The sequence below is a fragment of the Lepisma saccharinum genome, chromosome 9, assembly GCF_977018435.1.
Source record: "Lepisma saccharinum chromosome 9, izLepSacc3.1, whole genome shotgun sequence".
Classification (NCBI taxonomy): Eukaryota; Metazoa; Arthropoda; class Insecta; order Zygentoma; family Lepismatidae; genus Lepisma; species Lepisma saccharinum.
The window spans coordinates 82206312-82229649 of record NC_139237.1 but is presented as its reverse complement, the minus strand read 5'-3'; the positions used below and the strand labels follow the sequence as shown (position 1 = coordinate 82229649).

At 36.0% G+C, this 23338-nt stretch overlaps 2 protein-coding genes across 4 annotated transcripts in view; one reads left to right on the top strand and one right to left on the bottom strand.

The window, feature by feature from the left end:
- The first annotated feature begins 1729 nt into the window (after positions 1 to 1729).
- On the top strand, positions 1730 to 17603 carry LOC145992765 (ribosomal RNA small subunit methyltransferase NEP1). Its single transcript, XM_083129154.1, has 5 exons — positions 1730 to 2116; positions 5212 to 5364; positions 5871 to 5961; positions 8891 to 9099; positions 17436 to 17603. Exons 1-5 carry the CDS (start codon positions 1973 to 1975, stop codon positions 17547 to 17549), a joined length of 711 nt encoding a protein of 236 aa, XP_082985280.1. The 5' UTR covers positions 1730 to 1972; the 3' UTR covers positions 17550 to 17603.
- A 477-nt stretch (positions 17604 to 18080) lies between these two features.
- Positions 18081 to 23338, bottom strand: part of LOC145992194 (synaptic vesicle 2-related protein) — a 39205-nt gene continuing 33947 nt past the window's right edge. For 2 of the 3 annotated variants that reach the window (XM_083128517.1, XM_083128516.1), the window contains exon 13: positions 18081 to 22651. In XM_083128517.1, the coding sequence (XP_082984643.1) occupies positions 22502 to 22651 (150 nt within the window). In that variant the 3' untranslated portion in view covers positions 18081 to 22501. The remainder of the gene's footprint in view (positions 22652 to 23338) is intronic. The other variant, XR_014442136.1, reaches the window with a different exon arrangement.

Below are 23338 nucleotides of genomic sequence, written 5' to 3'. Positions count from 1 at the left end.
CATACAGTAAGTGTGAATGAAAAAGAGCATAGTACACAGAAATCATCATTTCCTCAGTTACAGACCTTTTTAATTTCGCAAAACATATAAGGCACGGGCAAGTTTCTTACATAGTTCCTGGGTATGAACTGACCAGTTTAATTTTGTATCTAGATATATGCCAAGCAATTTTACATAATCCTGATTATTTGAGGTGCACGGTGGGTTATTTTAGGTAGAAAAAGTGAGTTTCTGTCGTACTTAACACCAAGCTATTTGTTTTAAATCGTAAAGAGGAAGCATTTAGCAATCCTTTATTTTTGATGCTAAGGTTAAGAATACTATGATCATTTGTAATAAAAAGTAGTGTCATCAGCATAGATAGCTGTTTTATACGGTAGGCAATTAGGTAGGTCGTTCATATAAACTAAAAACAAAAACTGACCTAATACTGATCCTTGGAGGGACACCAGACAAACATCTAGCTCATCAGGTTTCTTATTATTAAATTTATTCTACTCTATTCTATTCCTCTGTTTCCACAACCAAAAAAGGAGGGATAATTTACCAGGAATCACATGCAATAAAAACACAGTAATTTAACTTGCTTCAGGTTCAGATTTCTTTCATGCGATGCCGCCTGTTCCTTTCAAGCAACTTGCCATATCCATTTTATATTTCTAACACAATTTTAGAAAATACCTCGTCATTCAAAAAGTAAATCACATATACTTACTTTAAAATATGCGTCAAAATTAAATAGGAAATTCATTGACAAAAATTACAATATTCACTTTACCACTTCAATATCTTCATTTTGAAACTTGGGAAGAAGGTTCGCTTTGTGCTTCGGTGTGAGGCGGACGTGTGTGTTGTGTTTGTCCAAATTATATTGGGAAGGACCTATTTACCCTATTTATATATGTTAATAGGAGGAAGAGTTTATTTTCACTTGCGATGTTATCGGATTTTGACTCATACATTCCTTCAGTACACAACACATGTCCAAAATCGCCGTTTTTAATGGCGATAGGGACACACTGTGAAGAAGAAGACGAACTTGGGAAGAAGAAACAAAATAATAAAGAATTACGGATGCATAGATTTGGCACCACTGTCCTCATTCTCTCATGGACAAATTGATTTTATATTAAATAATAGGTAGTGTCTGCTGCCACGTTCTTTTTCTGCTGGAACCTCAAAAGAGATGCTCGTGGCAGCTAACTCGGTCTTTGTTTTATTGTGATTTCATCATGCTTTGTATGGAATTACGTCTGTAACACATACTGTGAAGTTGTAGCGATTACTTTCACATAAATGTTTTAATATTAGGTCCCTTAGCATTCTTCTAATAATAAACCTAAATGTTCTCGTAGTTAGGTTAGGTTCCGTTAGCATTAAAATAATATCGCTAAATGCTTTCTAAAGATAAAGGTTCTAAATTACCTGTACGTTAATTCCCACTAATCATAAACTTGCATTTTTCTCGTCTTCATCTGTTCTTAAGATTTGTAACATCCTTTTAGCAGATGAATTACGTGGCAGGAGCAAATTTGACGCTTTTTCTTACTGCTGACACGTGCCTGGCAGCAGGCTCGGCCTAAATAATATGATCCCCGCTGCTACGGAAAATTCCAAATAATTATGCTTAAAGTGGTAAATTCGCAAAGTTTTCTACACTCTAAGTGTCTCAAACATCTTTAACATAGTAATTTGTATTCAAAATATTCAAAACAAGCACTGCGGCCAGAAAGAGAAACACATCGACCATTTGCATGACGTCACAGATTGCCCTTGACAATGGATGTGGAATATGTGTTGGGTGATGCGCAAAACTGTATGGTAGATATGCTTGCGTAGCAAAATACACAAACAACGTGTTTTTGATGAATATTTTCTAAAGTTCATTATTTTTTTGTTTGTAAAGAAGAAGGAAGTGGTATTTTACACAGCTAGTGACAGTTTATGTATTAAAACAGTACATTAGTCAATAATGGGAAAGAAAAGAAGGCTTCCAACTGACGAGGATGAAGAATTTGACTTACCGAAGACACACTTGGCGACAGTATCACATCTTCGAAACCAGGAAAAAAGATTAATCGTGGTTTTGGAAAATGCACAATTGGAGTCTGTGAAGGCAAGTATTATGTATAAGCATGAAAAATATATGGTAACAGTTTAGTATATCGGAAACACATTAAAATCTGATATTTTGTGTTTCGCATGGTTCGTACTTACCAATTGTGTATTGCGGAACATAGTTCAAGGTGCCATTATGCTTGTTACCCGAAAACAAACACCCTTTTTGGTACCAGTTTCATAGATCAGAGACACATTAAACGCGGATATTTTGTGTTTCGCATGGTTCGTACTTAACCAATTGTGTATTGCGCAACATAGTTCAAGTTTGCCATTATGCTTTTTACACGAAAACTAACGCAAATTTTTTCACATTCTGAGTGCTTTTTTTTATTCCTTTCTTCGCTTCCGGAACACACAATATGGCGGCCACATCTTGACTCATGTTGTGGGTATGCAGTGTTTCAATCTTCTTCACCGAAAAATACCTACTATCGTGTTTGTCACCGGTGGAAATTATACATTATGCACGGGTACCTGATGGATAGCCCCGCGAATCATACACGGATAGCCCCACAAACCATTTCCGATAAGGTTAGGTTAGGTTAGGTTTGGTTACGTTAGGCAAGCATAGTTAAAAAAAAAGGGGGGGTTGAAACTGACAGGGGCTTACGTCATCAAACGTACGCAGCATCCGGTTGTCGTAGGGCAAGCAAATGAAAGGGTACTACTTTACTATATCGGAGACACCTATCAATGATTTATTTCACATTTTTTTACATTGCTAACGTACTATTCTGCATTGCGGAAGATTTCTTTAGGTGAAATAATGAATTTCTAACGAAAATAATGTCTATTTCTTACATCAACGAGTACTTACTGTTGTTCCTTATTTCCAACAAACCATCCATGGGTAGCCACAAAAACCATTGACGTTACCCCAAAAATTCACGATAGCCCCACGAACCATCACGGGGACGAGATATGCCTACTAGGTTAGATTAGGCCTGTTAGGTTAGGTTCCATTAGCACTCCTTTCATTCAATTTAGCATATACGGACAATACGAGAGCGTATTGTGCTCTCGTGCAGAAAGCAAATGGCGGCAGCAGCAATAGCACGTCGGATATAGATTTTCATAGAAAACCACATGCATTCGCATTAAAATGAATCAAAATTACATTCCCGAATATCAACAACGCTACAGAAAATGATTTGCGTAAGTACTTTCTCCTGTAAATTTGAAGAAATCCGTCTCCGGTATAGTAAAGTGTTACCAATGAAAGCAATGGCAATTGTGCGTCAGTGAGATATATTTCTCTTCAAAAATACATGATTTTCCGGTCAAATATATTCCACAATCAAAGAAAATACCTCGACGAACGTTGTAAACCTTGGAGAAACTCATTTCCGTAGTTTCTTGTGTAAAATTGAAGAAATGTGTCTCCGTTGTATGAAACTGTTACCCAATTTTTCAGATATAGTGATTTCTTTGATTCCTTTCCTTGCTTCCATAACACACAATATGGCGGCCACATCTTGACTCATGTTGTGGGTATGCAGTGTTTCCAACATTCTTCACCGAAAAATACCTACTGTCGTGTTCGTCACCAGTGGAAATTGTACATTATGCACGGGTAGCTGACGGATAGCTCCACGAACCAGTCCCGGATAGCCTCATGAACCTTTTCCTATAAGGTTTGGTTAGATTAGGCAAGCATAGGAAGAAAAAAAAAGGGGGTTGGAAACATTGACATGGGGTTACGTCATGAAACGTAAGCTGCATCTGGTTTAGGTGCAGGAGGCAAATGAAAACAATGGCAATTGTGCGTCGGTGAGATATTTCTCTTCAAAAATACATGATTTCCCAGTCAAATATATTCCACGATGATTGAAAATACCTCGACGAACGTTGTAAACCTTAGACAAACTCATTTCCGTAAGTGGTTTCTTCTGTAAAAATGGAGAAATGTGTTTCCGATATACTAAACTGTTACCACATATATGTAAGGATATATGTAGAGTCAAAATGACCATAATTGAGCTTTTGTGTAAATTTTTAGGGGGTTAAATCATTCATTGTATGTATTTACAATGACCTACAGTTCATGTTTGTCCACCTCGTGCTCGAATGGAAGTTGGATCCGAACCATTGTGAAATGTACGTCCACCTGGACCCATTGATTACCAGGCAATAACATTAGCATCACACCACCACGAATGCCCTAACTCATTTGTATAGGCTGTGACTATTTTCACCCGCATTTTAACAACAGATTCGTGATTAGAAGGCCAAATTTGGTTTATACCAAATATTAACGAAATTGGAGACATTTTCTATATTCTGCATTCACTCTTATTTTAATAATTTATTGGCAGTATTGCTGAAACTACTGCTAAGAAGTTATTTTAAATTAAAAATGGGTGTGACTACTAGTCACCAGGTAGTGAGAATAGCAGAAAATATCCGAAATTACATGATCAGGTGTTGTAAAGTATTTACCGAACCAAAGTAATTGTAATGCTAAAAGCCCTAAACCTGACCTGCCTAACCTAACAACGAAAGCATTTAGGAAGGTAATACCCCTTCGTACTTATAACATATTAGCAGTACCAGTCCACATCAGAACACCTTGCGGTGCATTTTCAACTTCGTCGTGATGTGCAGAAAAGAAGTACTTGTCTCCTGCACGAAAATAAATGCACACCAACGTAAGCTTCACATACATCAACAACTAAAGAATACACACATCCGTGTAGCGGGCCAGGCCAGGTTGCAGAACATGACATGCAGTTGGAAATCTGGTGAAAATAGCTCAAAAGCTAGCCTCACCACCTGGTGAAAATAAGTCACTCCGATTTGTATATTGGTATATCTGCACAATTGCATTTAAACGAAGAAGAATGTGCAGGAAATATTTTTGATTTTAAGAAACAACCTAATTTGCACATTGTACTTTTGCTTTTGCTATATACTTCAAACATTAGTTCATACTCATTTCCCTATCTTTCTGTACATCTTGTGAAAATCATCCAACATATCAAAGAAAGGCTGGATATTCTGTCTAAAATAATACAACCTACTTCACAGCTCAGGAAAAAAAAAATATTTGGATTTGCAAAATTGTATGTTTTTTTTCCTTTCTTTCTTCAGGTGGGCAGTTCGTTTGAGCTTCTAAATTGTGATGATCATATCAATATATTGAAGAGAAATAATCGGGATCCAGGATCATGCAGGCCAGACATAGTGCATCAGTGTCTCCTCATGCTGTTTGATAGTCCATTAAATAGAGCTGCATTGTTGCAGGTAATAATTTCTTACACCATTAGATATGAATGCTCAGATACATCTAAATATACTGAAAATATTCATATTGAGATTATATGTCATTTTTTAACAGTAATTTTTACTCGTATAACTCTACTTAATAATTTTTCTTGTATGTACGCATTGCTTGCATTGTAAAATAATTTTTCTTGTAGTCTACGGTTAGTACAAGCATAAAGAAACAGTTTTTTGTTGTGACGTTTCAGGAGAACGCACACTCCCTTCATCTGATAAATAAATGTGTGCTCTACTTGATAGCAGGAAAGTGATATCGAAAGTTTTTTTATCTTGCACAAAGAATACAGCTTTTGAGTTTCTATTGTGGTGCTAAAAGGTTAGTTTTAATATGTAAACTGTAATGCCTGAAAGCAGTTTGTTTTATTTGTTTGAAACTTTGAAGATTTGTTATTGTTTAGGATTTATACATAAAGAGGCATGGTTCATTTCTTAATTGTACAACAACCATTCCCCAATTCTATTTGCAGGTTTACATCCATACAGAAAAGAATGTGTTGATTGAAATAAACCCTCAAACCAGGATACCCAGAACATTCAAGAGATTTGCTGGCTTGATGGGTATGTATGCTTTATTATAAAGGGTGTTTCATAAAGTGCGCAGTTTTTGAAAATGCAATAACTCAGCCAAAATTGCATGAAAGTTGACATTTTGTTTTTTATTATTTTACACATTCACTACGATTTAATAATTTAAAAGTGAAAAGTGTCCGGCATATGCCCGTATGTGATTTAAGAGTGAAAAATTATGTCTGGCATATGTCCACCTCCGTTTCGTAAGCAGGCAGTAACTCGATCTGTGAAGTTCACCATGACTCTTGTGCAGACGTCTCTGTCGATTGAACCAATTACCCGTTGGACTTCCCTCAGCCCCGTCCTGCTGTAACCACATACTCACGGTATCCAGTTCATCCAGAGCATGCCACACAAAATTTCTGATCATGTTCAGATAACGAGGACCGTTTACCGTAACTGCATTTTCGTTCCCATCTTAAAAAAAAATGGGGCCAATCGCACCTCCTGACCAAAATCTCAAACAATCCCCTAATTTAAGAGGGAAATCCACTTCCACCGATCACCCGCTAGATGACGTTCGTACAGGCTCCTGCAGTCCCTTTTTCACTCAGCCACAGTTTCAGGGCGTGCATACTGCTCTTGCGAATGACCTTGAGGCGTAAATACCTGTGAATGGCACGGTTGATTGTCGCCTGCAATGTGCGGCATTTGCTGGCCATTGCAGGCTGTGTGGGGGGAAATTTGGAGGTCGCCATACGACGAACAACATGCAATAGCGGCAGGGTCCTCTTCACGGGAGGCCGGTTTCTAGCTGCTCGCGTAGGTGTGGTGGGCCCAGGACTCTGTGCCGCATATTTCCATATAATACGAATAACAGTGACACGACCTACATGGAAATTATGCACTTTACACATTTCTACAATGCGCAATGCCGTGAACTTACCGTCAGAAAGGGCAACAATGTACCCCTCCCAGAATCTGTTCAGTTTCGGCAGCCTCAGACTACGCTCGACCACACTGCTCTACTGCGTGACTAACGAGATACTGTTGCTTGCCTCGGGGTAATCTCACGGCGATGCGTTGCACATGCACGGTACAGTGGCACATTGAATTCGGCTCAATATAAATGAATCAGCCTCTGTAGTAGCGATGTGATGAAGCTGAAAATTTACCGATGCCGATATACTCTTCGATAACTTTTGGATGTGTTTATTTAACCGATTCCGATACATGAGATTATTAAACAGAAATGGGATGTTATTTTCAGCATGACAAAAATAAATTTGCTATGTACATTTCTATTGCATATCATATGTATATACATATATATTCTCAAGAGATGTGAATGTACATTTGCACCTACAATGGATTCTCAAGAGATTTAACATTAGTACACAAGCAGTTCTTTGAAATGCAAAATGAATTCCTGTTCTGCCAGATTCAACTTCAGAAATACGAGATTTGGGAGCACTTCATGAAGTAACTTACTTCTTCTCTTATCTCAAATCTGTTCAGCAACACTGAACACTCAATCACTGAATACTGATGCAGCAGGTATGCCCAAGTATTTACTCAGCACTTGCTTCAGGTTTGAATATTCATTTTTGAATTTCCAATACAACAGCAGATCCTGGTTATCCAATTTCGGATTTATAGTTAGGTTGATCCTCTGAATGAGAGTTTGCAATAATTTTATTATAAAATAGTGACAAATCATCCAAATTTTCAATAAATCTTACAAAACTAGAATATAAAACTTATTAGAAGGTAAAAACTCTAGTATAATCTGTACCAGTTTAAATATCGGATTTTTGCCGATGCCGATAATGTCAATTTCTGCCGATTTTCATACATCTGTAATCTGCTTCGGTACATACCTAGTTTATAGCCTCATTGGCCAATTCGCTGGATTTGTCAAAATATCATAATAAAGTGAGGGTTCTAAAAATAAACCATATGATCCGCAAACGTCACATTTACTTTCAAAATTCCAGGTAACATTATTCGTATGGTAGTAAACGTCTTACATATGCGAACTTTCCGCATACGACTAAAGGGGTACGTAATTTCTTATTTATTTATAAAGTGCACCCCTGTGCATAGCACCACGCCATGAAGGCGTATAGGGGGTGTGGGGGTAACGCCCCACACTTTCTTGATCCGGTCATGAGTGGAGGTGATGTGTACTTATTTATTTATAAGTACCTTTATTTGTTCATTATTTTTAATGTGGGGGAAAAGGTGACCAAACTGATTTAGGTAAAATAACTATTTATTTAATTTATGCTGCGTGATTGTAATTTAGGATTTGTGAGCACCCTAAAAATCGCATTCGGAATCAAACATTAAAATAAAAAGTTAAACACAACCCAAAGAAACACATGCATAGACGATGTACTCACATCGCATTTTACAATTCGCGAAATCTAAAATAAATTGTAATATAAAATTATATACGGAATATGGAATAATATATATATATATATATATGGAATTTAGAACAATGATAATAACTTATTTTAGTTATTTTATGACTAAGAATTATTGTTATATTCGCGATCTTGTTTACGTGTTCATGAAGACAAATATTCGTTACTAGTTTTTGGTGGCAATATATCAGTCTGCTTTCGGGTTGAGCTCTGCTATTTTCGGGAATAACGCAAGCTCATCAAGAAGAGCTTTTTGGTAGAAGTGTTGTGGGTGGGTTCCACTCGAATTTCACGCTTCGCCATGTGACTCCTTCGGGTGCGTTATTTTCCCACAGAGCAGCCACAAGCATTGAGCCTGTTGCTTGCTACAGAGCTGCTGAGGGAGTGTGCGGCCGTAATTTTTCGCAAAATCGAGTGCGATGGAAACTAAATAAGGCTAAAACATTAAGTACATTAAATGATATTCGAATAATGCTTGTACTATATCTTCGCCTCTGATCTTTTCTAAAAAATAATAGTTTTTTTGTTCTATTATTTTTTTTCAGTGCAGCTTCTGCACAAATTTAGTGTGAGAGCATCAAATGGAAATATGAAACTGCTGAAAGTAATTCGCAATCCCATCAGTGACCACTTACCAGCAGGATGCAAGAAAATTGGAACTTCATTTGCCTCAAATAGGTTGGTGAATCCGAAAGACCTTGTACCAGGCGAAGAACCCGTAACATTTGTCATAGGAGCAATGGCACATGGAAAGGTAAGTTTTTGCAAGGTTCTCACATCAATACAGTAAATATCTGGCCACCAGATGAAACTGTATTTTCACTGTTGACATCCTCCTGAATTACAATGCATTTGATGCTTTATGTTTGCATTATTTTGAAAAATATATGCTTTTGAGTCTGCTTTATACGTAACTCAGTTCTGCATAATTCTGTTTTATATGCAAATTACTGTAGATTCCGGCAAGATATAATTTAAAAACATGTTAATTAAACCTTATTTGTACGCGACCAAGCTACAACAATGTCACAGAAGTAGAGTTGGAAGTGGTCGGGGAAAAAAACTGCGTTTTGGAAGAAAAAAACAGTTTTTTTCCATGGCTTCCCCCCCCCCCCCCCCCCCCGAAAGTGTTTCAAATCAATGAAAATACATTATACTTGGCTGTGTTTATCTTATTTCACAGCTTTCATTTATCTCTCTACTGTAATAAGATGCCCATATTAAATTTAAAGTACAACTTTCAACATGGAATTCATAGCTACACATAAGCAGTTTGCAAAAATGACTGCTTTTTTGAATGGATAGTTATCTTCAAATTTCAGTAGGTTTTTTATGTACACACACTCACATAACTTGAGTACTTTTGCATAAATATATATTGTAAATAGAATCTAATAGTATAATTTTCAATGTTTGACTTCTTTGTCATGTCCACTTTATGCACAGATAGGATCATCGAGACTGGACCTACAGTTTAAAGTGAAATGCAAACCACTGCGCAATGTGCCTCCACCAGGTATCGAACCTGGGATTCCTTGATTACAAGGCCACGACATTACCACTACGCCTTGGGGAGGCACTTTTCAATATTTGGATTTGCACATAAAGCAAAAGAAAGAAGAAATCTTGCTACATGTTTTAACACACTTAATGAAATGTATCTTTCATGATACAGTTTCTTCTTAAACTATGTCTATAAACGAAAATCTAATATCAAACTACTTCACATTTGTATTTGGCGTAAATATTTGATTTCTGGCTTTCAAGTGTATCACTTATAATTTGACTTAATGGCCACGGAACTTTGTCATGGAACAAGATGTGGTGTATTTTGGCCATCTAGTGTAGTGGTTCTCAACCGTTGTGAGATCCAGCATGGCAAATTCATTTTATAAAGATCAACGGCTTACATTTCCTCTGTTTTTTGCTTATTTATTATTTTCTCTTCGAATGATAACGACTTTTGTTTCTGACAGAAACACACTTGTTTAGGGGTGGTGATCTCAAAAGTAAAAGCCCATAAGGGCCCATACTGAACTCTTAACTTGGGCTCCACTATAGATGTCTATTTTTATTATTTTTTTGTCATTTAATTTTTTTATATATTATTTTCTAAACAGAATTATCAAGGCTAATCAAGACTATATGCATTTTAAGATAGTGCGTTTACTCACTTTATTATAGAGTCATTCCATGCCAAATCAACACAGATATGTGCAATTTCTAACCTGACCATCTCCGATTTTCATGAAATTTGGGGAGTTGAAACAATGCATGGAACTTAGTAACTATTAAAATTTTTAGTTTCGTGCGTCTTGTAATTGTTAAATTATTCAAGGTCAAAGTTAGCAGAAATTGCCCTTTTTGAGCCCGCTTAGCTATACTAAATGTGCTGTAACTCCGCCCCTATTTCGCCTAGGAAGCTCAAATAAAGCTTATTGTACAGGGAATTAAACAAGCTTTCCAGTGATATATCACAAGCACACCTTTCGATAAAAATATAATTTTGTCACGTGACCTTGACGTTTGACCTTGAATATCTCAAAACATGTCATCACCAAAAATCGTGAAAAAAATATATTTGGTCCCTCATTCCATACTATAAAACATATCAAAAACTCATTCTGGGACTGCAATGGGATCAGAAGATACAAAATAATATGTATAACTATGTGACTGATAAAAGCCTCATTACATGAACTATGACGAGTCAAAAGTCCTTTAACACCCCCTACAAAATGTAAAGGAGTTATCCTGGTCATGAAAGAAATAGGTTAGACACAGGGAGATCCCCAGCTGCGTGTGTCAAGCGCAAGTCCGGCACATTTTTGACCGCCATATTGAATTCAACACAAAAATTTCAAAGGAAAGGGGGTGATGTGATATATCAAATCAGGCTAGAACTTCACGAGAAATGAAGCAGCGAAGGTTTATCCAAAGTATCTTTAACCAGCAAAAAGTTATTACTGCAAACTTGTAACCATTTTCTCCTTTTCGAGGTGTTAAAAACAAAGTTTTAAGAATGCTCTTAACGTGTTAGGAACTCGTCGAGATCATGCTGACATCTTGGGAGAGAAAGAAGTATACGCACCATTGCATATGATTTTAATCAGCGACATTCACCAAATACTTGATTAGTGGAGAGAATATTGGGAAAAGTATCTCAAACAATTACGTGACACTTCCTTTGGAATGAAAAATTCTTCAGTGACGAGGCTAATTTTTATGTTCACGGTAAAGTTAATAAAAATTATATGCAATACCTGTGATTTGATAATCTACAGTAGACAGATCCCAGCCGAATGGTTGTTGCTGGTAAGCTAATGATGTGGTATAGTGTATGGAGAACGTGAATCGTTGGTCCATATTCAACAACGGAACCTTAAATGGTGAGGGATGCTTGGATGTGTTAAGTGAACACGTTTTTCATCCTTGCTTACGGGACATGGCACTTTTTCCAAAGTTTTGAAACAGGACAGTGTGTGACCACACTATGTGAACATTTTGGCAATTTCTTCATGGTAAATTTTTACGTAGATTGATGGGCGGATGGGGATGTATTAAAAGGCCTGCACATTCCCCAGATCTAACATCTTAGGAGGACTTTTACATTCAGAAACATTTGAAGAGAACAGTGCATGCACTAAAAGTCCCTAATATTGACCATCTGAGAGAAGGCATAGTTGCTGCTTGCGATGATGTTGCACCTGCTACATTGCCAAATTTTCTATGTGAGTGTGAGAGACGTCAACGAGTATGCTCACAGGAATATTGACAACACTATGATGTGCATATATCGTAAGTGAAAGATATGCGTATAACGTTTTGCTGCCTAAAAATAAGTTGGAAAAACCTTCGCTGCTTCATTTCTCGTGAAATTCTAGCCTGATTTGATATATCACATCACCCACTTCCCTTTGAAATGTTTGCGTTGAATTCAATATGGCGATCAACAATATGCTGGACTTGCGCTTGACACACATAGCTAGGGATCTCCCTGTGTCTAACCTATTTCTTTCATGACCAGGATAACTCCTTTACATTTTGTAAAGGATGTTAAGGGACTTTTGACTCGTCATAGTTCATGTAATGAGGCTTTTATCAGTCACATAGTTACACATACTATTTTGTATCTTCTGATCCCATTGCAGTCCCAGAATGAGTTTTTGATATGTTTTATAGTATGGAATGCGGGACCAAATATATTTTTTTCACAATTTTTGGTGATGACATGTTTTGAGATATTCAAGGTCAAATGTCAAGGTCACGTGACAAAATTATATTTTTATCGAAAGGTGTGCTTGTGATATATCACTGGAAAGCTTGTTTAATTCCCTGTACAATAAGCTTTATTTGAGCTTCCTAGGCAAAATAGGAGCGGAGATACAGCACATTTAGTATAGCTAAGCGGGCTCAAAAAGGGCAATTCCTGCTAACTTTGACCTTGAATGATTTAACAATTACAAGACGCACGAAACTAAAAATTTTCATAATTACTAAGTTCCATGCATATTTTTAACTCCCCAAATTTCATGAAAATCGGAAATGGTCAGGTCGGAAGCTGTGTTGATTTCGCATGGAATGACTCTATAGTTAAAGAAAAAATATATATAAACACTTATGTGAGTGAGTATCGTTGTTGTTTCATAGCTGCAGACTGTCTTCAACGTTGGATTATGGATAAGGGGATTGATGTTGTTACGGCCTGGGAGTTTGTAAGATGGTTCCAACTTGTTTCGGGGTACAGTTGTTTCAGTTTTAATGGGAAAATGTACAGACAGAAAGAAGGATTAGCTATGGGTAACCCTGTGTCAGGAATAGTTTCCAGTATATTCTTACATTTTATTGAGAAGGATGCATTAGATGAAGTTAATAATGATATTAAATACTTTCGTAGGTACGTTGATGACATTTTGATAATCGGGGAAAAAAGAAATTTTGAATTGTACTGTTGAAATTTTGGGAGAAGAGGATAGTAGAATAAAATTCACAAGTGAGAAGGGGAAAGATGGTGTAATTAACTTTTTGGATTTGAGGATCGAACGAGTTAAAGACGGAGTTATAACACTGGTTTATCACAAAGTATTGGCAGGGGATAGATATATACACAAAGATTCTGAACATGCAAACAAAATTAAGAATAATCTCTCTGAATTTTTACATACAAGCTAGTAGACTTTGTAACTGTAGGGAAGAAAGGGAGAAAGAAGAAAATTGGATAATGAAGATGGGATTGAAAAATGGTTATAAAACCGAGGAAATGAGAAGAATAAAGAAGTGGGCCCACAAAGTTTTGAATAAAGACTGAGATAGAAATGAAGAAAGCAAAATCAAAGAAAGAGGGGATGAAGAATACAAATATGTGGGGATTCCGTATGTAAAAGGGATGTCGGAAAAGTTCGATAGAATCCTATAATACTTCCGATTAAAAGGGGGAATGAGAGCACCCCGGAATATTGAGATGTATTTTACAGATTACAAAAAAGGACGGAAAGGGATATAACAAGGACAGGGATAATTTGTTCATGTAATAAAGAATACATAGGACAAACTGGAAGGAACATGGGAATACGCTGGGATGAGCATGACAAGGACATAAAAGAAGTAGTACCAAAAACGGGGCTATTCGAGCATGTTATAGAGAAGAAACATAAAATTAGAAAAAGAGAAGTGGTAAAGAGAGTTTTTAAACAACCCGATAGAAACGTTCATGAGGCAGCATGCATTTGTATAGACAGGGAGAAAAAATTAAATAGGGACGACGGCAACTTGGATGAAAAATGGATCAAAATGTTTAAACGATGGGGTAAAAACGATAACGAGTCTATAAAATTCCATGTCACCCCGGAAGTGACTCACACTGCATCGGAAACTATAGAGTTCTCATTGGAAGGAATGTAACACATGCACGTAACAGCAGTCAGCCAGCCATGTAGGTAGGATGGGAACACAGCTCCTAGAAGTATTGCCAGGCCTTTGTGACATTTTTAACAGTCATGCAATCTTTTAATCCAAAACCTTTTTACCCAATTCTGGATTTGTTTACTTGACGATTTATTTTATGTGCTGATTAAAAAGAAACTTGAAGAAGCGGAGCGTAGCTCTGCGAAACGGCGTTTACAAGATTGTTTTAACAACGATACTCACTCACGTGTTTATTTAACTATTATCAAGGCTGTTTAATGGTAGTGGTATAAAAAATTAAAGGAAATTTGAAACCATTGTTAATTTGCGGAACACAACACTAGTTGAAAACTTCTGAGAATTGAATGTAAGCATTAAGCACCAAGCTGTAAGCCGTGTGAAAGCCTTTGTCAGTAAATGACAATGTGTTTCTGATTGTTTGGTCGGGGGCAAAGGGGAAATATTTTATTGTTACTTTGGCAATTGCATGTTTAGCTCAATGGCATTTTGCCGACCACTGTGGCAGAGTGGTTAGCAAAGCATGCTACAATGCCAGGGGTCCTGGGTTTGAATCCCGCATGGGTATGGGCAGGGCTCGAAAAATCCCAGTCGCCAGGTCACCATGGCGACTAAAAATTTCAGCCTGGCGACTGTGATCTTTTGCTGTAATATTACCTTTTCTTTAAGTTTGCATGTACGAAATTTTGAAGATTCTAAGTTCACATTACAGTACAGCATAACTTAGCAAATTATTTTTTTTTTTATCAACGTTGTGAACATTCCATAGAATCAGTAACAATTTCTTACTCTTTGTCTCCCAACCCCCAATTTCCCGCTTTCTCACATGATTTATCGATGTTTTGAATACGGTGATGCTGAACTTCTTATAGTATGCACAATTGCCTGTAGGTGGTTTCCTGGCGCCTGATTTTCAGAGCTGGCGCCTAGCTTTGAAGAAGATTTTTCGAGCACTGCGAATGGGCGTTGTTTAAGTGTTTCATCATATCGTCACGATTAGACTTGGCAGAAAAATGATAAAATAACCAAATTCAATGAACCCTACAGAATAGTGGATCTTCTCTATGTTCCACATTTTTTTATATTTCCCCTCCCCCAAGGACGTATTTCGGGCCTCTGGACCCCACCCCCAAAAGACTTACAAAGTTCGAAAATGAAATAATGAAAATATACTTGTTTAGCATTTGTTGTATAATTGAACTTATTGGAAGGCAAGGACAGTGTCATGAAAATATTAATCAGTAACTGCTATTTATCAACTGGATCTAACATTCTTTTTGGATATTCAATACATATTCTATTCTATGTCTTTTTGACACTCAATTTCTTAACTGTACTGTTGTTTTCTACAAATTTTGGGGGTCTTAACTACACATAAGCTAGATAATGAATATGTACTACTATATCTCTATTCTTTATCTATTCATGTAATAATAACAATACAGTATTAATTAATTTATACATTATGAATAGACCTATGAATTATATTAATATATTTACTTGTATAAAACATCCAATCAAAAATGTGGCCATTTTCCAAATATAATAATTGCATTTATAAGTAACTTTGGGCTTTAAATCTCCCTTGTAGTAGCATACTGATCTTAAGTATTAAATGGAGTATATATGCATGTAGTTCTGCATAGGTATTGTGAATAGTAAAGTTTTTAATTGTTGTGAAACGTCCAATAGTTTAATGTGAGCATTAATTAATTAATACGTATTAGCATTTGCTTTATTTTTTGTGACATAACAGGAATGCAATTTGAGTATAAGTAATCATTTTGTTTCTAAAAGGTCAATGATATGATGACATAAACACATGAAAATTTCGATTAAGTTCATTTTATGCTCAGATGGGCTAATCAGCACTGGGCCTACATTTTAAAATGGAATCCGAATCTCTATGCAATATGTCTCCACTGAGGATCAAACCTGGTACCCCCTGATTATAAGACTGTTACCACTATGTCATTGGGTAGGTAATACACAAACTCACATACGACAAAAACAAATTAGTAACTAGCAGAAATGGTCAATGTGTGTCTCTTGGATGTAAAATTATTTAGTTGGTTCCAAAATATAACTTCGTGAACCTCTAAAACTCTTGACTGATACTGCAAGTGGCATAGGTTAGCCGTAATTAGTAAAACGCCAAAATTTTAGTTTTTTTTTAAAAAAAAAAAGCCAGGTCCATTCAAAAAGGCTGGCTTTTTTTGCAACTCTGCACAGAAGTATGCATTTCTTGTCGTTACAAAAACACAAGGTGAATTTCAAATATGAAACAGGATAGGCGGACATATCGGCGGTTGTCTCGAGTTGCGAGAAAGACTAGTGCGGCTTGGTGGTGTCACAAAGAAGGCGAGGAGAGGCTGCACGCAGCATGAAATCAGAGGAAAAAGATTTGCCGCAGTTGTTCAGAACATGAGATGTATTTTCTTTTGCACTTAATCGCGATACTAAAGTACACATGTTAAAAAGATGCCGATAGCAAACGTTTACAGTGTTCCATAATAAAAACAGAACAGCGGTTCTATCAGTGCTCGGCCATGGAGAACAGAAAGAGGAAAAATTACTCTCTGGACCGGAAAGTAAAATTTATACAGGAAGTGGACGCTAATCCACACAAAACTAAAACTGTTCACTAATAAAGTGGGAAATGTAATTAATGTATTTAAGAAACAAACTTTTAGATTCTTGAATATTCCACTTTGACAGAAATAACCTGTATTATACTGTATGCAGTTCCTCAAAATAGATGCAATTACAGTATTTTAGTAATGATATGACATGCTATCTAAATTTGATTGTAAGTAATTCTCAGATATATGTATTATTTTCTCCTCACCTTGACATACATAAATGCAGGTTCAACTGTATCTGAGTAATAATTATTATTAACACAAAAAATGCCCCATAAATTGTTACAACGATGCTTATTTTTTGGGTTATAAAATCCAGTTCTGCTCATTGTCATTTCAAACTCTGGTTAGTTAAAACTGGAGAATTTCAATAAGAAAATAACCCTATAATCCTCATGCCCATTTCAGATTTGTTTCTGCTAACCTTCATGGTTATCACAGCATTCTATTATACCAGGGGTCCTAGGTTTGAATCCTGGCCTGGGCATTCTTTGTGGGTGTTCCTTAACATTTCTTTTATTTACAGGTGAATGTTGATTACACAGAAGAGGAAGTATCAATCAGTAACTATCCACTGTCTGCAGCCTTGACCTGTACAAAACTATGTTCAGCTTTTGAAGATGCATGGGGTGTTGTGTAGCATATAATTTTTGTATAATGATTCCTCTCTATTAATTTTGTAATAAAATTTCTATACAGAAATCATTGTTATTTCTTACATTGCTAATCAGATTCCCTTTTAATGCATACCCAATGCTCCAAACCAAACATCATTTGAAGACTGGGTAATAAACAACACTACTTACATACAGTCTGCTTATACAGGGTGTTCCACTTGCTGCTTTTTTGCCCTGTATTTTGGCAAGTAATATTTGCAATGGAATTCTTCAATTCTGACGTATACAACAAATGTAATCAAATTTCAGTTGTCCAAGAGTGTATATTAGTACCGGTTTTAGCTCTAATTGCAAGAATTTAGACTAAAAATGAAACATACCTCCATGTAAATACAGGTGACAGGAGAGGTGAGTAGGTGCTCCTTTTTTTTGGGAAGTATGATTATGATAAAAGGTTCACATGGTAAGTACTGCTTGGTCTTTCAGGAAATACGGTAGAATGTAAGCTGGAATCGAAGTAAAATATCAATATATAGACAATATTAATTCTTCAAATAAACCTCTATATTTCAACTAAGTAAAATAAATTAAAACAATATATCAACGTACAATAGAGATACAACATGTGGTGAAGAAATATATTTTGATTCCTTCTAACATTGTGACCAGTGCTTTAACAATACTGTCAATCTTTGCATCTTATAACTACTATTTACTCAAATACCTAAGTTCAAACCAATTGCGCAACCACACACACAATAAAAGTCATCCACACAATAAATAATTAAGCAATAAACATTAGGTTTTAAAATAATTATAGTGATTTATGAAAATTTTTTAAGCTAGATTCAATATATAAAATAACCTGTTTAATTTAAGTGAATTATGTTAAATAAATTCTGTGATGTTTCTACATCCACATTTTTTTAAAAATGTTCATAATTACTAATATTAAAAATCATAGGCCATGGAAAAGATAAAACAATTATTTACTAAATTTTGATTATGTATAACACACTTAAAATTGACAATGTTTTTTGGAAGACATGTACACAGGTCCCTATTTACTTTTTCCAAGATCAGTAACTTATTCCGGTAAGAATGGTTTCTGAAATTCAGGAAATATTACTAAATAAAGCTTCAATATTGTCCTTGCACAAATAACAAACTGTCCTGCCAGTATGCTGAGAAGGAAAAAGGCATCGGAGGGGCACGAGAATGGTTGACAGGTCAAGTAATGAAGAACATTCAGCATTCTTTCCCCATATCTCAAGTGTGCAGGTCATAGGGATATCAGAATGTTATATTCTAAATTACAAGGGAGAATCAAAAAGTCTTTGTGGCTAATTTTCTTCTAGCTTGTTATATAAGTGTTATTACAAAAGCAAGATATGCGAGCGATGCAGTAGGCTTTTCTTGGAACGGCCCTATTGTAACTTCAGATTTTTTCCATGGCACGGTGTTGTTATCAGTTGGCAAAGATGGTCAGAGTGCTCACAAAGTCCATGCCATATGAGGAGCGAAATGTTATTAGTTTCTTATGGTGCAAAGGACACAAAGCCACAGATATCCACAGGGAAATTGAGCCAGTGTATGGGGACAAATGTTCATCAGTGCGAAGTGGCAGTGGTGGTGCAAGGAGTTTAAAATGGATGGGAAAATGTGGAGGACAATGAGCGATCAGGCTGACCTTGTTCCTCGCTGATACCGGACATTACCCGTGTTGATGAAATGGTGAAAGCTGATCGAAATGTTCATCTGAAGGACATTGCCACTGAACTTGGCATTTCATATGGCACTGATAAACACTTGTCCCCATACACTGGCTCCATTTCCCTGCACCATGAAAAACTAATAACACTTCACTACTCATATGCCGTGGACTTCCTGAGCACTCCGGCCATCTTTGCCAACTGATAGCAGCACCGTGCCGTGGAAGAAATCGGAAGTTACAATAGGACCATTCCAAGAAAAGCCTACTGCACCGCTCGTATATCTCGCTTTTGTAATAACACTTATAACAAGCTAGAAAAAAAATTAGGTGCAAAGACTTTTCGATTCTCCCTCGTATATCTCATTTTTTTTTATATATATGACTGAAAAGTTTGTGCATTTACAGTGAACTAATTAATGTAGAGACCTGTTTCAGAACAGAAAGATAAACATTTAAAGAATGCGTGGAGAATCTGTGGGGTAGAAATATGAATATGCAGAGAGCCAGTAAAACATAGAAATAATACTGCACAGATAATGCATGCATCTGGATTGGGCCATCACTAGTGGAAACACTAGTTTAAAACCATGCAAATGGCAAATGTTACCAACATGATGGTCATCTTGGAATCCTAGCATTCCTTTAAAAAAAAAACATTTTATGAAACTAACATGGTTAATCACCATGATAATATAAAAGAGACTTAACAACAAAAGACACAAGTACTACAAACATAGAGGCTTCATGGAAAGAGGGAAGAGCATTGAATGCATGTAGGCTCTATGCATTCTCAATGTCTGCCATATTGGTGATGTGATCAGCACCACACTCCAACCACTTATTCAAGAGAGATTTGTTGAATTGTAATATTCAATATAAGTGTCACAGTTCTACAACCATAAGAACGCAAAATGTAAAAACGAAACAACTAAAACGTGGTAAAATTATTTTTGTAAATTCAACAATTTTGAAATACGAGATTATGCCAAATAATTTAACCAGACATGAATTTATCAGACAATTGGACACATTATTAATGCTCATGGAAGAGTCGTATTATGACTGAATTATACTGTACCCAAATTTATTATCTCATAAAAATGTATCTATATTTCAGGCAAACGAATAAAACAATAAACAACACAGTTTATGAAATTTGTTTTTAAAATACATTTTCTATATGTTTCTCATAAAAGAACAACACACACACACAATTTCTCTATCGCACACACATCTTACACCTCAAGCTTGCCTCAACAATACATGCAAACAGCTACAATGGATAAATATAAAACAATACTACCACCACACTTACACAGTTCACTTTCAAAGACTTGAAGATCCAGACTTTCTATTCCTACAATTTTCCAGAAAAAATACACCTTCATTGTGATGATTTCAAGAGTTTTCAATATGAGACATGTATTCTCTCTCCATGCTGTGCAACTGTTTCCAAAACAGGCTTGAGATAAATTAGGCTAAAAATAATTCTCCTTACTCATCTGTCTTGAGCCTGCGTCTGTTGGAAGTATTATGGAAAGTCGAGAGCATGACTTGGCACAAGCACATTTTGCGGTGGTATGATCCTAAGAAAACTGAAGCAGTCATACCACATGGAGAATTAACTTATAGTAATACATGGGTGCAAACATTCCTACATCTATTTATAATACCTACATTTCCTACGCAGTTTGGGTCTGGCCTTACAAAGACAAATGTGCAATCCAACTAATGTTTAATTTAAAATAACTTATGTTAAGATATATCTTACACCAGGTGCTGCATACTTGAGAATGAATAAGACATCTGCCATTTTATTATTACTTTTCCTTCTAAAATTTTAAACTATTAATTGAACAACTGCTATAAACTTAATAATGCATGGAAAACCATCAGTAAATAAAACAAATTATTTACACATGAAAGAAATTCAACAGTTTTGCTTGCAAGTACAAAGCAAGAGAGAGGTGGGATTTAAAATGTAGACAACAAAGGATTTTAATGTCTTAAATATAATTTTGGTATGCCGATATGTAGAAATTTCACAGTAAAATGCAGGCTCGACCAGGACTTGAACCTGGATCTCTGGCATACTCTGCCATTTGATCTAAGCAGGTATGCTAGTGACTAGGGGTTCGTGTCGTGGTAAAGTCTGCATTTTTTCCTCAAATTTCTACATAGCGCATCTCCTCTGAGTGTGACAAGCAGTTGGGTACTTCAGGAATATATTTGTTACTGTTGTTTAATGTAGGGGTTGCATCCAATCTTTGTACTGGAAAGAAGGGGAGGGGCAACACATCAATAATGTGCTTCATACCACTGAACTGTAGTAAACAAAAACCATAAAATATGTACCAAAGTTCCTAGACATTATGATTATTAAACAAAAGGTCATGTCAATTTAAAATTATTCACCACATGGTCAACTTTGCTTTATCAAGTGTCAAAATCATGGGTATGCATGCTAAAAATATTTCTTTGCAGCATCAGTTGTCGCCAATTTAATATCAAGAAATACCATTTGTAAACTCACAAAATAAACACTTTTGTTCAACCTGCTATACTACCATTTGATGCATAACAGATTCTCTGCTCGATCTGGTCTTCGGTGCTGGAATTATTATTTAGTGAACTATAAACATGTGACCACGATATTAATAATGAGTATTAAGTGGGTTTCGAGTATTCTATAATTTGTTCACATAACATCAAAAGTTCAGGTATGTGGGCATTGGTAACACCCAGCACGTTCCAAGAAAAACGTTCTCTGCAAACTTGTCGCAAACTACCAGTAATTATGCAACATTTGCACTAGTCTGATGTGAGGCACACACCAGTCATAATGCAGATCTTCACAATGGTTCTAACTGCTATTTTTTTTAAAATCCACTTTTTGTGTAGAAGTAATGAAGGTTCGCAGGATACACAGACTATTAGATAGTATCAATTCAGTGCTAATTTAAACTTTTTAAAAAAGTAAAAAGTACTGTAATACATGTAATACATCCCTCTAGTACTTATACATATTTCAAGATGAAAATAATCCTTTTATTTCAAAGGCACCTGTGGCATGAGGATAGCTCACACCAGTACCAATTACTATAAATATATGGAGCATTGTGTAAAGGTGCAATGCATGTAACAGGAAGTATACTAAGTGCACTTAAACCCAATTAATTCAATTATCTTGTCGAACTGATGACATTCTTGTTTTCTTCTGTCTAAGGGCATTCGTGGATTTTCTTATGCTGATTTACATTACTACGACTGCATATTAGATTCCCTATTGATGGTTTCTTTCATATCTTTTCCTTTCGTCTCTATTGGGAGAAGAACCGATGCTACTGCAGCCAAGAGAGCAACTCCGCCATATACAGTTGTTGCAAGAAATACAGAGGATTTCAACATCACCTGAAATGATACATACAAAAATTACATTAATTCAGAATCTTTGATTGAGTGATTTATTTTGGCTTATTTTACTTTGCTATTTTTGAAACTTTTCGGTAATTATGAAGATGAGGATGAATGACAATATGATGAAATCGATGAAGGGACACTCACAAAAAAACTCCCATGACCAGGCTGAATCCAATTTCGGACCCCTGGAGCAGTAGAATGCTGTGCTAACCACTCCACCATGGACATTGGCCAGAATCTTTGTAACCTCCAATAACTTACATTCGGAAATATTCCGATCTTAGATCACCCATCCTGGGAATTGAACCCAGGTCTCCCGCATTGCAGTTAAGACACCCTACCGACAACCACCGTGGCATCCATAGAATCAATGTCTTGCAAAAATAAAAATAAAATATTCATTTTGCATAATTTTGAGGAGATTTAGATTCCACAAATATGTTGAGTGACATTTTTGCAGACTGCAAAACACTTGAACTCCAGAAAAGTATTGGTATGTGTTGATCAAATTTCAACCAACAATTTTTTATACCATATCATCGGTTCACCCCTAATATCGATATTTCATGAATATTACCAAGAGATATAATTAATCAATTGATTTGTTTTATTTTACTTAGTTTTTCTACCACTAATCGCGAAGATGACGATGAGAGCTGATAAGATGTAATTGGTAAA

Bases quoted from the DNA above. Each gene is read 5' to 3' on its own strand.
- LOC145992765 (XM_083129154.1), top strand. From the start codon at position 1,973: ATGGGAAAGAAAAGAAGGCTTCCAACTGACGAGGATGAAGAATTTGAC. The intron at 2,117-5,211 runs GCAAGTATTATG...TTCTTTCTTCAG, and splicing joins CACAATTGGAGTCTGTGAAG to GTGGGCAGTTCGTTTGAGCT. The intron at 5,365-5,870 runs GTAATAATTTCT...TTCTATTTGCAG, and splicing joins ATAGAGCTGCATTGTTGCAG to GTTTACATCCATACAGAAAA.